Source organism: Myxocyprinus asiaticus, chromosome 8, assembly GCF_019703515.2.
Source record: "Myxocyprinus asiaticus isolate MX2 ecotype Aquarium Trade chromosome 8, UBuf_Myxa_2, whole genome shotgun sequence".
Taxonomy (NCBI): Eukaryota; Metazoa; Chordata; class Actinopteri; order Cypriniformes; family Catostomidae; genus Myxocyprinus; species Myxocyprinus asiaticus.
Genome location: NC_059351.1, coordinates 39869247 through 39886723, shown reverse-complemented (window position 1 = coordinate 39886723; position 17477 = coordinate 39869247). Strand labels below are relative to the sequence as shown.

Genomic DNA, 17477 nt, shown 5'->3' with positions numbered 1-17477 from the left:
AATAGGGATTAAGAACACAGTGCAGAAAGACTGTAAATCATTACTCACCCTCAAGCCTGTATGGATTTCTCTCTTCTGAGGAATGCAAAATTAGATTTTTGCAGAATGTAAAAGTGAATTGAGACTGAAACTAACATTCTCCCTAACATCTCCTTTTGAGTTCCACAGAAGATAGAAAGTCAGACAGATTTGGAACAACATAAAGATGAGTAATGATGACAGAATTTTTGGTAACACTTTACAATAAGGTTCCATTCATTAACATAAGATAATTCATTAGCTATCATGAACTAACAATGAACAATATTTTACAGCATTTATCAATCTTAGTTACTGTTAGTTTAAAAAAAAAATTATAATACAATTGTTCATAGTACATGAACTAATTTTAACATATACAACTTTTGTTTTTGTTTTTTTTAATGTATGAACATGTATTAAAATACTGTATGTTGGAATTAACATTAACCAAGATTAATAAATTATATTAAAGTGGTGTTTATTGTTAGTTCATGTTAACTGATGTAGTTAACTAATGTTAACAAATGGAACCTTTTTGTAAAGTGTTACAAAATTGTTTATTTTTAGGTAAATCATCTCTTTGAGAGTACAAGTCAATTCTCACCAGTTGCATTAAAAACGGCTGTTTAATATTGACAAAATGCATTGAAAATGTTAACAGATAAAATCCTGAGAGAACCTTGCTGCTAAATCATTTATGTTGTATATTCAAAACATATATGCATATTAAAGATAGCTAATATGTTTTCATTGTGTGTAATTTATTAATGTTATAGTATAAATATTATTATAATGTATATTGTTACATACTTATTAAAATTGACTCACGTGGCAGAGAAAATACCTCAGATACATACATTAGATGGCGCTCTAGAAAGATGAGAGATGTAACGGGTGCATAAGTCTTTTTTAAGTGTTTCTCTTCACTCTACTGATGGTATTATTACACAAAGTGTTTTTGACATTTCTGGCTTTCTTGCTGTATTATGAGGGAGCGTCACGATGTGACGAGGCAAAATTAGATCTCACCAATGTTGCGCACTTGCGATGAAGACAGCTTTGTTGATTATAAACAGGAGCAATAGTTTTATCGTATCGCTCGCTTATAGAGACGTGGCACAACACCATTCGCATGTCCAGTTAACAGGTTTATACCCGTTTATATATGTAAAATCTAAAGTTCAGTAAATATGCGCTTCCCCACTGCTCGCACTTGAAGGCGAGAGAACGACGCAATAGATGGAATTCCCCGCATTTTGAAAGTGAAACATGCGGGAATGATGAAAATTGTGCTCAATCCCATGCTATTGAGCTAACATTCGTTATTGAGATTTTAATCAGGCTACTTGTCCGGTCGGGCAAGTAAAATTAATTTTTAACTTGCCCGTTCAGAATTCCACTTGTCCCAGACAAGCGGACAAGTGTTAATGTCGAGCCCTGATATATAAAGTATATACCTTCATTTTTGACAAAATCTTATTTATGTGGCTCATTGTACGTACCTAAGCAGTTTTCTGGTGAAATGAACACTTGAGGCACTACAACAGCAGTGACTTTTATTCTCTTTCACACAAATCAGGAGATTACTTTTTATCACTCACTTTTGCCTTGTTCCTCACATAATGCTATCTTATGACATCTAAACACTTTTACTACAGTGCATTAATACATTTGCAACCTATTCTCATAGAATGAACGTTACTATGCATTTTTGTAAACTGACTTTAAACTATGACGAAACGTAGAATTTGTTGCAGTTTCTTTGTTAAATGAACACTAGAGGCAATACAACAACATCAACAGCTGATTATGACTTTATTAACACTTGTTTTTTGCACTTACTCTTAAACTGCTATGTTATGATATCTGCTGTAAACACTTTTACTATAATGCATCATTTGAAAAATTATACATTTTAATGCTCGTAGTACAGACTCACCTACATATACACACTTATTCCAATATGACTGGTAGTTCACCTAATAGAGTGTTGGACTTTGGACTCTGAAGTTCACGGTTCGAGACCAGACAAGCATGCAAGCTGACATGTGAGATGAGAGTGTCACAGAAGTGACACAAGATGACATTGTTGCTTCAGAAAATGTGCTTTTCATTCTCATTTTGTTTTTGGACACTATCAGTTAGGTTTAGGTGTTGGTTTAGGGTATGGATGTCTTATGTGAACCTCTCATTTGTTTTAGAACATTATCGGTTAGGTTTAGGTTAAAGTTTTAGGTTAGGAAGGTACGTATTACTCATTAAAACATCCATCTAATATTCATCTTAAAAACCTTGTCTATAAGAAAATCAAACCACTTGGTTGTACAGCTTTTAGTTTAGTGTTGCTTACCGTCCCTGTCATTTCTTTTGTCAAGTTATGATCTGCATTTTTCAGAGTTTAGACAAATCCTCTTTCCTCAAACCTCACCATTGTTTTTTTTTTTTTTCATTGGTTTAATGATCTATAAATGCTGTCCTGTCATTGGCCAGCAAAGTTTCCAGTCATGTCTTCCTATACAGAGTTACGTCTGTCTGCCAGCCCACCTACCTCACATAAGCCCCATTTCCTTTAGTTTGAGCAGGAAGAGAGAACCACTGTTAATGCCTTTATGCCCATTGGGAACAGCAAAAGAGAACGGCCATGAGAACCAGAAGGAATGTGGATTTGAATTCAGATGACTTCAGTTTTGACTCAGTATTGTGTGTTGGTTTTCTCTTGAGAACATTAGGATTTCCCCTGATTCATAATCTGAAGTGTATGCCACAACAGTGGAGGAACAGAGATCTGGAAACAAGCAGTGGATATGAATGTGACCTTAGCATATTTATAAGAGTGCTGTTAGCTGTGATCTAAAGCAGTGCTATACCTCTGTTTATTACCAACCTTAGAAGTTTGTCTGTTAGGGTACAGCAAGGCTAAAGGCTCTGTGGGGTAAAAGACTCCTTAAATGTTATTTTCTCCCAAAACATTAAATAGCATCAAAAAATACCATAGTGAAGTACTATAGTAGTTTTTGATGCTATTCAACATACATGAATTGGCTCTATCACTCTATTCTCTCCTTTCCACCAGCAGCTGGTGTGTGGTCAGCGTACTGGTGCACTATGGCTGCCGTCGCATCATCCAGGTGGATGTTGCACATTGGTGGTGGTTGAGGAGAGTTCCCTGTTCACCATGTAAAATGCTTTGAGTGTAGTGTCAGAAAAGCGCTATATAAGTGTAACATTCATTCAACTTTTATACCGTTCTAAACACCTGTTTGGCACAATGAACTGCAAATTTGTCCTCTTCCATGTGATTATTGCATGTCTAAAGGTGGATTTTGAGGCAATTTGATATATTTAATATTTTTAAAAATGTTGTATATTTATTTAGCTAATGAATATCCTGGAATATCCTGGAAATCCTGGAAGTTATCACATTTATTTGTCATTTTCAGTTTTGTTCAAGGAGAACAGGAGCCCCCCTGTTGCAGGGGCTAAAGGCATATTTTTCATGAAAAATGTTCAAAGTGGGCTCACACTGACTGATCCAATCACAGTGGAGATTAATTTGTTTATAGAATACTTAAGATGTAATAAAATGTAAAATGTGATTGAAATGAATAAGAAATTATGCACCCTTTTCTGAAGTGGTTATTTTGAATAAGCATTATCTTAATTTGTTACTAAAAAAAGCATCTTGCTGTCTCAAAGTTATTTGCCCAAGTTTACAAATTGTGCCCTATAACTATTGGCCCGGTATGTACACTTTATCAATATAGCCCCCCTGGGGGCCTTTTACCCCAAGCGAGGGTTAAATGGCTCCCTCGCCGCCACTTTATTTTTTTTTAAGATTTGTTTCCAAAACAACCTTCTGTTGTTATTTCTTTTCATTGACCTGATCATCGACATTAGGTGCATAAATATTAGCCAAAATAAGACTTTGCCCTTGAATTTCAGCTAAAACAATAATGACTCTTCTTAATTTATCATTTCTCTTTTTGAGACATTTGAATTGTAGATGTTTACTTATCATTATAATGACTCCCCTGCTCTTACTCGAGCCAGCACTATAAAGAAATGCCCACCCCATATCTTTTCAAATTTTTCAGCTTCCTGCGGAGAAAGGTGCATTTCTTGAAGAAACACTATATCATATTTCTTATGATTAAGAAGAGAAATAACCTTCCTTCCTTTTTATGAGGTGCCCCAACCCATTCACATTCCACGTGGAGAGAGACAATCCACTCATATTAACATTTGACATTTTGACATATAAGAAAAATAGATTGTGTGTCAAAAACAGGATTATAAAGATCACATTCCAACATCAGTGTAACAATCAAACCCCGAACACCCCTTAGAACAAAGAAAAAACAGAAAAAAAAAAAATGTGCGCATTAACCCCATGCACGACAGCGCCAACTGGCGTCCATCCCTCCCAACTCAAACAGTCCATGCACACCTATGAGAACCCCCGTGACAACTTTGCCATCGGATTGCTCAAGTCCGGTGTTTCTATACACATTTTTTGAGACAGAATTACTCAGCAAAAGATAATCTATAAAACAAACTCCAGCCAATAGGCAGAATAAACACAATGAGCATGTAGATTCATCCATAAAACTGTCCTGAAGGTGTGTTAATCTACAAGCTGCTAGATGGAAACAAAAAGAACGCATCGATTCTTCAAACAGTCAAACGAATGTTCAGTGAGCCAGTCCACTCTGCTGCAACATGAGTACAAGCAAATTACTCACTCACTCCAATGACTTTGAAGAAATACTCCACAAAATAAACTCCATCCGATAGGCGGTACCAGCACAAAAAAAAAAAAAACATGCAGGTTCCTCAAACTGTCAAGCGGATGTTCAGTGAGTCGGCCCATTCAGCTGCAACATGAGTGTGAGCAAATGACTTGTCGAGTTCGCAAAGTCTGGGAACAAGAAAATGCTGTGGTTCTTCCAAGAAAGCCTTCCTTTACTCCTCGCCTCACGTAACACAAGATCTTTATCCAGTGATCTCAGAAATTTGGCCAGAATTGATCGGGGCCTGTCTCCCTCAGTGGATCGCCAAGCCAGAACCCTGTGAGCTTACTCAATTTCCAGCTTATGACCTGCTATGTCAAGCAGACTCAGAAAGAGCCCGTCCAGGAATTCCACCATATTCTGTCCGTCCACTCCCTCCAGGACTGCCACGATACGGATGTTATTCCACCAGCTATGGTTTTCCATGTCCTCCAACTTCTCCCAGACATGCTTCAGATCCACCTTGGTCGCTAGCGGATTAGCAGATAATCCCCTCTCCGATGACTCCAGATAATCGATCCGTTTCTCGACATCCCCCACTCTTGTGACCACATCAGTAAATTTCGCCTCCATGGCAGTGATCGATTGACGTATCACAGCAAGATCCTCTAAGTCAGCAACGACTTTCTTCAGCGTCATAGACATGCTCACCAATTGACGTTGGATTTCTCCCGCCGTACCATCCAAATTGAGACCCTGGCGCCTGTCCGAGGCACCAGCTTGAGCACATAAGTGTCTTTTAATATCTCCAGAGCCTGAGGATTTTGAATTCTTTGACATATAGTCCTCCTAAAACAGTTATGGAACAGAGTGTATGGAATCTCACCGGTTTATGTCATTAAAAGGTATTAAATCTAGCAAAGTGCGCAGAGCTCGCCGTTCACACGTCCGATCCTCGCATGGTGTCACGTGGGGTTGTCCATGACATTTCACATTCTTAAAATAAAGTAGTGATCCTAACTGATCTAAGACGTAGTTTTTCTATGAATAAATGTCAGGACTTGTGAAAAACTGAGTTTAAATGTATTTGGCTAAGGTGTATGTAAACTTCTGACTTCAACTGTATGTGTATATATCAATAAGTAATTGAGACAGCCTAAATAAATAAAAGAATTGTGGCGTATTCTCCAAGAAGCTTGGAACATCCTATCTGCCAACAACCAAGAAAATCTGTGTCCAGGTGCAAGTAGGAGAATTGGTGCTGTTTTGAAGGCAAAGGTGTTCACACCAAATATTGATTTAGCTCTTTTTCTGTTTACTGGACTTTGTATGATGTTAATTGACTAATGAAAACTATTTATTTCATTTTTTCTTTTTAAGAAATCCTCACTTTGAAAGTTTTTCACAAGTGCCTAAAACTTTTGCACAGTACTATATATACAGTGTGTGTATATATATATATATATATATATATATATATATATATATATATACTGTATATATGCTGTATATAGTATATACTTTTTCATTTTTTTTTTTTTTTTCATTTTCCTTAACCGATGTATGTATATCGATATACTGTATTGTGACAAACAGATCGAAAATGAAGTCTTCAGAAGACTGTGCTTCAGAAGAATTGGAATATAGTGCAAGAAGTATAACAACTACTTTTACTGTGGTTTTAAGGTGTATGTTTTGTCCTTTTTGAAGCTTGACAGCACGTAGTCATTATTCGCTTTCATTGTAGGGCAAAAAGTTGTGATTTTTTTTTCCCCCAAAATTTTTCCTTTGGTGTTCAGTGGAATAAAGTTGGAAAAAAAAAATCATAAGGGTTTGGAGCAACACAAGTCAAAGGCCTGTGTTCCACATTTATAGTAGATTTTAGATATATAAATTAAATGCAGCCACCCGCCCATCCAAAACCCCAAAAATAAAGCTCTTAAAAAAAAAAATCAGCCAGGTATTTTAAAGATCTTTATGTTCCACCCATCTACTCAGGAAATTGCTAGTCACACCACTCATATTTTTCAGTCGCACTCATGAGGGTTGCATCAAACACTGCCTTTCTTACCTCCAACTCTGGGATATTTTTATAACTCTCTCTCTCTGTGTGTTCTGATATTCATTAGAGTCCACTCTCACGGTTTGGTCATTCATGTTACGTATTTCTCAAACTCCCCTGGAACTCACTTTCCTCCAATAATAAGGCTTTCAGCAGGATGTTCCATCTGAGGTTGTCCATCCTCTCAGATTCCTCATATTTTACAGGGCAGAGAAACTCAATGGATCTGCCGAGTTCCACGAATGTTTTTCTATACATTGGGAAGTTAATACAAATGATTATTTTGAAGTGGCAGTGCTGTGCCATGCTGCTGAGAATGAGAGCTTTCTTTGTCTTGAATGGAGGATTTATTTGAGTTGTGGCAGAGCCAGGGATGGTGAAACGGTCGAGTAAGCATTTCTTGAATACCCTAAAGGAGAGAGACATCTGTTCTTGTAGTTAGTATGCAGGACAAGCAAAGAGGGAGAGAACTAGAGCAAGAGATGAAACGGTGGATCCCAACCTTTTCACCTCCTGAATTTCTCTCTAAAAACCCCAGTGCTTTCTGCCTAGATATGGGGTTGTCCTTTTAACAGCGCAGAATCCTTGTCAGATTGGAACATCCTCGTCAGTAAGAGAGAGTGAGTGTCTGACTTCCAATCGTTGAGCATGTCAGCTCTTGCTTTTAGAGGAATGAAATGAGTCTAGGTGCAAGAGAGGCATGGATCCATCACTCAAAACATCGGGTCTTTACATGTTTGGATCTGTGCTATATGAGCGGATACAAATCGTGACAAGACCATGAGTCTGAAAAAGAGGCTGTCTTTTAAAAGAGTCTGCTACTTTTATACGGTGAGTTACCTCCTCGAGTGCCACTGCTGTATGCTTTCATTGCCTTTTGTTATGTTTTGTTTTCTTTTTCTCTTGATTCTTTGGTGTTTCTTTATCTGTCTATTATCTCTTATGTGTGTCATGTCAAGACTCTAGACTAGACACATGTCTTTGTGAGTCGTTTGAAGATGTTAGGGAGTCTCTTTTGTTAGTCCTGACTCAATGGCTATATAAACATCCTCCAGACTGGCTGTCTAAACGGGCAAGAGGTAGGGCGCACCTGGGTCGGACTCTTCAGGGCTTTGCTGAGCTAGCTCTGTCTGTTCCCATTAAACTCATGTCGTTATGAAAAGAAAAAGAGTATGCAGAGTGATTAGACTTGGTTATTTCAGCTCTCGTGGGTTTCCTGACTAGGGTTTGTGAGGTGAGAGTGCTAAAGGATTCGCAAAGCCAAAACAAGCAAGCACTGGGTATGAATTCACACCACTCATTTATGACGCTCAATTGTATACACTCTCTCTCTTGCTGCCTTTTTCTATACCAGGGAATTTAGCCCTCAATGCGAGGCACTATTCACTTCAAATTCAAACGTAAACACTGGAATCTGTGCATGAGCTGTTAGACCCATGGTTTCCTGCCTCTTCTCAAACCAGTTTGTGTTTAGCTGGGGGGAAAAAAATGTGTCTGTTACTTTTCCACACACCTTACTGCAATGTGAGATCATTGCATGCTTTTTTTGACCAGCATTACAAAGATTACTGACGTTTCCTTCTATCTTTATGAACACACACTTAAATCTTTTTTGTGTTCATTAAATTTTGGGTAGCTCTTTACATTAAGGCTGTACATAACAGTTACATTTTAACAGGTGTGGTGGGGTGAGCAAGAGACAGACATAGTGGGTGTGGCGTCAAGCCTCGGAGAGGCATTTATTGGAAATAATCAAAATAAAATGTCCATAAAAGGAGAAAATAAAGTGTCCAGGGGGAATCTGGCATCCTCGCGGTGAGACGGGGCTCCGTGAAGGGTGGGGAAGTGTCTAAGGAATGGCCCAAGCATGAGCTGGGTCCGTTGGCCGCACATGCTCCCCTCCTGGGTCCACTGTGCGAGGGGCGGCGGCGGCATCCTTGGCGGCCTGTCTTCCCAGGACCGCGCCAGGTGAGAGGGGAAGGCGGCCCGGCCTCTAGCCCGTCGGCCGCGACGTGTGCTGTTCTCCCCAGCAACACATTTAACTCACGCCGGGGGTCCAAGGAGCGAGTCCGGCGGTGCATCCAACTCGTCCGAACCCTCCCAGCTCTGAAGCCGGCTCCCCGAGAAGAGGTGTGCTCTGTGTTTTAAAGACAGCGGTGATGGAGCATTATTCACATCAGGTATGCTTCATCCACCGCTGTCAGAACGAGGCTTATTAATTATGCACCTCTTCTCGCTCTCCTGCCCAACTCCCGTCATGAGCCTGGCTGAAGGACGGCTTTAAGAGGCGGGGCGATGATGACGAGAGGGAGGGGTGGATCATTCCGCCACACAAGAACTAACAATGAACAATCATTTTACAGCTTTTATTACTCTCGTTCAATGTTAATTTCTGCAAAAATAATATATTTTTAACATTAAAGGGTATATATTTTAACATTTAACATTAAAATCTATATTTTTATAACAAAAAAAGTTAAAATAGTTAACGCTTTATGAATGCAACTATTAATGAACAATAATTTAACAGTATTTATTACTCTTGGTTAATGCATGTACTAATATATTTCTAACATTAATAGATATACATTTTAACATATAGGGCCCTAGTTTAAGAGCGCTAAACGATTGTCAGAGTTTTTGCATGCTTAAAGCGCTAATAGGCTGGGACAAGTACAATTGAATTCTGAGGTACTTCTCTGGTTATTGTACCAACAGCGTCCTATTATATAGTCTATTCCCTGTCATGCACCAGAGATATAAACAAAGACAGCACATTCATAAGAATTTGTTAGTGTAAAATCATAAATGATTGCATTTACTTTCTTAATACACTTTCCTGGTCTTATCACACATGATTCATCTGTGCACATTATTTCAAAGAAAACAATTGTCTTTGTAATCTTTCATTAAATGTAAGATGTGCTGGTTTTGACTCTTGAATATTAGTTAGGTTATGCACAGATCATTTCAAATAATCTTTTACTTTTTTGAAAGGAAAAAGTCATTTTTGATGACCAATTCAAGCAATCAAATAAATATTTCACATAACTAACTTGATAACTTCATTCCTTAAATCTGTCACTATCAGAACTGGGATTTTGTATTAACCTGCATGTATTCAGACAGGATAGCTGTTTGGTCTAAAGGGGTTCTGTGGTTCTAATCTGCCCTAATAGTGCTTTTTATTTTAATAAACCAAAACTGTATCTGTATGTCATTGGATGTATATCATGAGAAGAGAGACATTTTTTTGCATTATGTGTTGTGATTTCACTGGAAAGGAGCGTGAGCTGCAAAAAAGCAGAGCCAGTTTATTGCGCATCTGTGTGCATGAGAGAACGTTGCCACTGTCACCCAGTGCCATTGATAACAGATGCAACGATCACTCATTATAACTTTCAAAATAACAAATTCCAACACTGGATCACCACTCCTTATAAGAAACACAAACGAAATGGAAACTCCTGCTCAAGAACTGGAGATGTTTCCACTGCATTAAACAAGTACCTGAAGAAAGCTATTTCAAAAAGTAGTGGGAACAAAATTGGACAAGGCAAAAAGTGGTTGAGACATGTCCCACCCATCCCTCCCATAAATGACTCCAATGCCTAAACCAGACCACACCTGTCCTTGCATATATGCAGGAAAAAAATTTGTAATTCTTGCGTGATTGTGTACACTATAACATCCTAAAAATACAGCCTCCCTTTCAGGTATTTTCAGTAAAATCAATGAAAATCAACATATATCATCTAGATTATATAGCAGGCATAGTTTGTGAAGTGGATTGTGATGGGCCAGCATAGTTTTGCTGTTTTAGTCGCAGTCCAGCCCTGCTTGATGGAAAGCATCTAGGTATATCACTGTCAGTCAGGCCACCCTAAAAGAATAAGTCAGGTTACAGGAAATGATGTGATAACCCATCCATGTTGATTAGGTCAGACAAATGAGAAGCCCTCTGTTGTCGTAACAACGGTTACTGGTTACGGTTAGTCACTGGTTACTGTACCATACCACAGTCAACTTACATAATTTGTTCTTGCAGTGAGGATATGAATGCTGATTCAGCATCAGGAATGTGCCTCATATAGAGATGAAACTGCATTCCCGTTAATCTTGATACATTCACTGCGTGTGTTTGTGAGATCATAGGCCATCCAGCTGCATAGAGTTGAGTGTATGTAAACCTTGAGGAATTTATGGATCTCTCAACAGTCTGTCCTCTGTTAGAGAATGCACAGCAGAGGGGAAGAGAAGGAAACACATCAAATAAATAGTTCAGCCAAAGATGAAAATGTTGTCATCATTGTCTCTGCCTTATTTTGTTCCAATCCAGCATGATTTTCTTTCTTCCATGGAACACAAAAGAGATGTTAAGCTGAATCATCTCACTTTGGGCAGTTAGTCTTGGGGTAATGGTAACTAAATGGTAAATAAAAGGTTGCAGGTTCAAACACTGTATGTGGATCCTGGGGGATCTATCACTATTGTGCCCTTGAGCAAGACACTGAACACCAGAGTGGTTCAGAGAGACTATCCCAATAAACATAACAGGGCTGTGGACCATTCAGAATTGAATGAAAAATGCCAATTCAATTGCAATTCAATCCCTGAATTTGAATTGAGGTAGCAAAAAGGATGTAGAATTGCAATTCGAATTTGAATGTAAGGAAGTAGAATTGAAATGGATTTGAATAAAAAAAATTAATTATACATTACATTTTTCAGTATTACATGAAACATGTTATCATATTATCATATTGATAACAAATTGTGTATTTCCAGAAACATACTGTAAAAAAATTATTTGATCAGATAATCAATGCTGAAAAAAACATTGAAAGATTTACTTGCTTATTGTAGTTTTTCAGTTTGGAAACTTTCAGGAGTGCAAGTAATGCATCTCAGTGCAGCTTTTCTATAATTACAACATTCTTAGATTAAGTCGAACCAACTAGCACAGCAGCGAGTTGGATTAATGCATTTAATTGAGTTCAAATTGGCCTAAACAAAACGTTTATGTGGTTCAGTCCCATTTTACCTCTTCCCAGCATGCACTGGGGCATGAAAAATATGGTTGCATTGTTTGGCCTTTTTGGTCTTTTAAATTCAGTTAATTTACTTAAAATGTAGTAGATTAATTCAACAACTAAATCTTTTGATGGCTATTTTAATTTTAACAACTAAATCATATTATGGCTATTTTAATATTTATTTATTTATTTTAGAGAGAAAAATGTTATTTCTAAGTTAATAAATAGGCATACTTGGTAAAACAAAAACATAATTGTCACAAAATGTGTCTTGGACTAATGAAATTGTGTAGTGTGACTGTGTTGAATTTTTTTTTAATTGCAATTCAGTAAATTCCACTTCCTATCATTCAAATTCAACTTCCTGTGGGACGTGGCCAATTCAAATTCCAACTCATGAATTGAAAGGGAGTTCATTCTGAAATTCTGAATTTTGCACAACCCTGAAACCTAACCTGGTGCTGTTCTATGTTGAGACCACGTGAAATTTGTGAAAACAAATTCCACCAGCCAGTCCAGTGGCAATAAATAAAGATTCTTACAAAAATAAAGATTCTACTCTAGGCTAGGGTTCATCAACAGTGAACCAACAGCACCATCGATCCTGTCACCTACTCTGGAACAGCTTCTGTAAGCCAAGAACATCTACAACTTTAAAAAGAGATAAAGATTCTGGATAGAAAGAGCTAGGCATGTGAAGGGCAGAGAGGTTGGAATAAGGGGGCTTGGAAAAGGCCACTTATATTTCAATATGTGGTTACATGTAGCCGTGCTGCCAAAAAATGGAGGGAACCCACTGGAATCAGAGGAGGAGGAGGGAAAGAGAAAGAACAGGTCAGAGGGGACAAGAAGGAGAGAAAAGAGTATGTGTATAAAAGATGCATAGTGCTGTGGTTTCTCTGTCAGTTATATACACAGGTGTTCTGAGTAAACTAGATGATGCCATGATGATTCTAATTGCTGCTGGGCTATTTTCATGTTCCTATCTCCATAAAAACACTACCAATTTGAGTGTTACATTTTAAGTGTTATTTTGAGTAGAAATTAGTTTAGGCTTAAGTTGTGCAGTTGTTGGCTGTCATAGAAACTTAAAGTTGCTAATGATATCAACATAACTAACCGTGGTTCATAGCTTCACATCATCCACCCACCCCTTAAACTTTGACTGACAGGTGAGGCACTGTCAAAAGATGCTCATCACAACTCTCTAAAGTGTTAGTACTATGAAGCCTCAGTCTTGTTTTTGACAATGTGTAAACATTTAATGCGCTAAACATCACATTATTCTTTAAGAACCTACACCGCTGTGAGTGAAAACATTGGAGACCGGAAAATGAAAACAGGCATCCGTTATGAATCGTGGAACACTTCCGCGATAAGGAAAAAGGTGGATTCTCTAATCTATTATAGTGTGTATTCCTGACCCCAAGGCTGTTTAAATTTATGCTTCTTAGCATATTGCGTCGTTAGCTTAACTACATGCTAACACCAAACTCTATTGAAATCAACTGTTGGTCGAGTCTCCTGTGTGCTTCATGTGATGAGTTCTATTTGTGGGATGCTGCTTATATAGAGCATTAGGAAGTGCAGTGTTCTAGACGACTGCCTGTGCAAAAATCTGCCACTGTAAAGAACATGATTTTCTGGCTGTTAAATGGTCTTTCCAGGTAATGTAAGCAATCTTTTCATAGTATACTACTCATTAAAACATGTTTAAAAAACAGTTCAAGCAATCACATTCTCTTAGTGCATTCGCGTGCACTAAATTTCAATTAACTTTTAACTGAATGAGTCAAGTTAGGTTATTTTGTCATTTGCACATCTTACACAGAGTAACCTGGGCATTAAAATGCTTGTGATGATGCTCAGATTAGACAATCGTGAGACAGTGCAGAGCAATACTATGAACAAACTACATACACTATAGTACATAGAGTTAGGAAGTAAAAGCTTTGCATTGTCATGTAGATGTGAGACAGTATGCAGTATGTAAGACTGCAACTGTAATGTAGTGAATTGTAGTATTGTATATAATATTGTACAATAATGGAATGTTGTAATAGTGAGGCCTATAGGATCTAAAGAACCATGGATTGACACTGATGTAAAAACAGGTTAGGTGATAAAAATTATGCAAACATTTAACACTTTTGTGTTTATATAGTAAAAGTACTGTATCTAGCTTTCAACAAGGCTAAGTAGTTAATGATTTACACCTCAGTCCTCAGTGGTGGTAATTTAGTGTAGAATGTGTCCCTCATGACACTGGTCAAAGCAATGATGTTATTTCAAACATCTCGATCGACTGAGGACAGATGTGGTCAGTCAAACTATCATTTAATATTTTTATTATACAGGCTTCTCCTCATTCTCTACATTTCTCTGGGAAGTTTTTCCAACTTGTGCAGTTGGCAAAGCCCACTGGGTTTCTAAATGCAGTATTAAATAACAACACTCAGGGTGTTTTTGGCAAGGTCATGCTGGGAAAGTAATTGTTATGCTTTCAGCATGTCAAAAAAATGAGAGTTTGTATGGAGACTGTATAGTGGAAACTCAAAATGATTTTCTCTTTGTTTGTCTTGGCACCAGCAAACAGACATATGGTAATTCTCTTTTTTTGTCCTGGATTGTGCATGCTCAGACTCCCCTTTTCACTGTTTTTTAATTGCTTTTTTTTTTTTATCTATCCCCAAACTGAGTCTATTCTTGTTAGAATTTACTGTTGCATTTAGTTCAAGAAGGTCTTGGGTCAGTTTTGCCCAGGGTTTTATCTGTAAAGAACTCAACCTTTGTGCGAGTAAACAAAGTGTGATTTCAGTTCTTCTGGAGATCAGATGCAATATATATTTGTGTATCTGAGGTGTTCCTCTGAAATGGTCTCACCATCGGCAAAACTCAAATGATACCTCAGCAGATTTCCGCTCCGCTCCTTGCCTCCATTCACAAAATTCTACACATTCCCCATACATTACGTGTTTGTTTGTTTGGTTAAAGCTTGGTTTGTTGAATTGCGAGGCACACCTCACTTACCTCTGCCAGCATCATCTTGGTCATAGGATGGACTACACTCTTCTTAAATGGAATACATAGACAATAAATTAATGTTAACTAAAGGAATGAAAAAGAAACTTTGTCTATGTGAACTTCAACAGTCAATTGGGATGGACTTTGAAGACCCTTACTCAGTAATCTTACAGTTCATACACAATCCTTTAGTTTTAAACATTGCCCACCAACATCTACTCAGTTATTTGCATAAAACAAGACTAGTAATACACATAGATAACTATTGTTGGCATTATATTCATGTTGTATAGCCAGAGGGGAACTGGCTGCCCCAGCTGAGTCTGGTTTCTCCCAAGGTAATTTTTCTCCATTTACTAACATCTTGTGGAGTTTTGTGTTCCTTGCCACTGTCACCTTTGGCCTGTTCACTGGGGGCCTCAAGAAAAAAATTTTAAAGCATGATTTTCAATCACGTTATTCATTTAAATCGCTCAGTAAAGACTTTAAGGGTGTGTTCACACTTGGCAGGTTTGGTTAGATTAAAACAAACTCTGGTGTGATTGTTCTGTTAGTGCGGTTCATTTGAACAAGTGCAAACGCTGCCATCCGAACCTTGGTGCGCACCAAACAAGCAGACCGAGACCGCCTGAATAGTGGGTCTCGGTCCGCTTCCAAACGATCTCTGGTGCGGTTCAGTTGATATATGAATGCAACATGGACCAAAGATGTCTAAATGGACCAAAAACAGGAAGTAATTTGCCTAATACTGACCTCAAGCATACCTGGTTCTTCTCATCATAGGAGCTATGTAGCACATTACAGTTCGATACAGGCATCGGAACCACCATCAGCCGTCCTTGCAGCATATCTTCGTTTGTGTGTGCAACGGAGGAATTCCTGGTGCTGTTTTGATTCCTTTACACATTTTATTAGCTCTTTGTTTGTTCTCAGCTGGTAAAAATACCACCATATATACATATATAAATCTAACGAGTGCATTTCGCCCAGAAGCCAGCATTGTTTTGGATGTTCGGCAAGTTCCGTCGCAAAATATACGTCATAAAAGCTGTCCAATCAGGTTGTGACTTTTTCCTGATGCCTTTTGTTTCGTATCTTTAGGTTCGGTGTTAAAAATGCCAGTGTGAACGCTAAGCGAACCAGGAATAAATGTATCATTTTCTTTCATGGTCCGGACCAAGAGAACCGAACTACAAGTGTGAACACACCCTTAGACATCATAGCATCATTTTCTATAACAATATATTTTTCTTTGTAAAGCTGCTTTGAAACAATGTAAACAAATAAAATTTACTCAACCTGACTTGGTTCATTATAATTGCATATTGAAGGAGTTATGAAAAATGTCATTTGAATATAAAGTTAAAATTATTTCTTAGCTAGCAAAAACAGTGTAATGCTCTCAGCTCTATTTAACTCACCTTTTTATTATATCTAAATCAATTCTGCAGAATTTTCCACTATATATGCCAAAAATGTGAAAAAAGTGCACATTCATTGTGTGCATTGCCATTTCGGGAAAATCTGTTACATGTTGTTTTGTGTGTGTTCCATGGTTTTATTTTGGTTTTAATAAATAATCTATTTTAAAAAATGCTGTATTGGCAAATAAAAAAGTTTTACTTCTACTTCTAAACAAAGTATATGTTCCCAGTTTATAAAGAACGTGCGAAAGAGCTATTTGTATTGAAAATACATTATAAGGTCCACACTCCCTGGGAATTTTGTCACTTACTGACCTTTGAGCCCACATTTAAAGGAAATCACTCATTTGGCACTCGTCCCAAACAAACACTTTACACATCCATTCACCTGAATGCCACTGTTGCGACTGTAGCATGCATCATTTGACCCTGTAATAAACTGGTCATTGCTGTTTTGATGCATTGTTAAATAAAAGTTGTGTAACAAATAAAATGCTCATAACATGACCTGTCTCTCTTCATATTGCAATAAAAAGGAATGACTCAATAATAAATACACTCAAAAAATTTGAGGTTTTGTCCTCTGACTAATATAAGACTCATGTTGAGGCAAATCAGGCTGGGTGGGTCTAATGTGTCACAGTGGGTGGGGTCTAGAATATCAGGGTATTGCTGGAATGTGCCTGATGCATTTCATTATCTCTAACTGAGTGAGTGAGGAGTGTGTGAAAAACTGTTCCATTAAAACTGGAAGAGCTGGTGTGTTGGTGTGTGTGTATCATGCCACCAGAGTACCCAAGCATGTTGCAGACTTCAGTTTGTGTTGGTGAAGAAAGTCACTCACACATGTCTCTCTGTGTTCTCTTGCAGTCTGCGGCTGTCTCCGATGGTGGTAAGTAATCGATCAATATTTCATACAACCTTAAATCCTATCTCAGCCTCACTTGTTCAATTGTCTGTTTTTATGTGGCATCACAAACTTCATTTGTCTTTCCTTATCTACCTCTCTTCCTTCCACCCACTCATATCTCAGTTCAGTGTCATTACCTGAATAGTTTTGTTCTGTCACTATTTCTTGTTAGTTTCACTTCAGATTGTTATCTCTGCTGCCTAAAACGGTTCATTCTCTCTAAATCTCTCAGTTTATCTCCCGCTGGGTTCTAATTATGTCTACATTCCT

The 17477-nt window shown here is 37.8% G+C and overlaps 1 protein-coding gene across 2 annotated transcripts in view; it reads left to right on the top strand.

Moving 5' to 3' along the window:
• The window catches only part of LOC127445364 (regulator of G-protein signaling 12-like), a 116136-nt gene that overhangs the window by 66194 nt on the left and 32465 nt on the right, over window positions 1-17477 (top strand). For both annotated transcript variants that reach the window (XM_051705399.1, XM_051705400.1), the window contains exon 4: window positions 17168-17189. In XM_051705399.1, the coding sequence (XP_051561359.1) occupies window positions 17168-17189 (22 nt within the window). The remainder of the gene's footprint in view (window positions 1-17167; window positions 17190-17477) is intronic.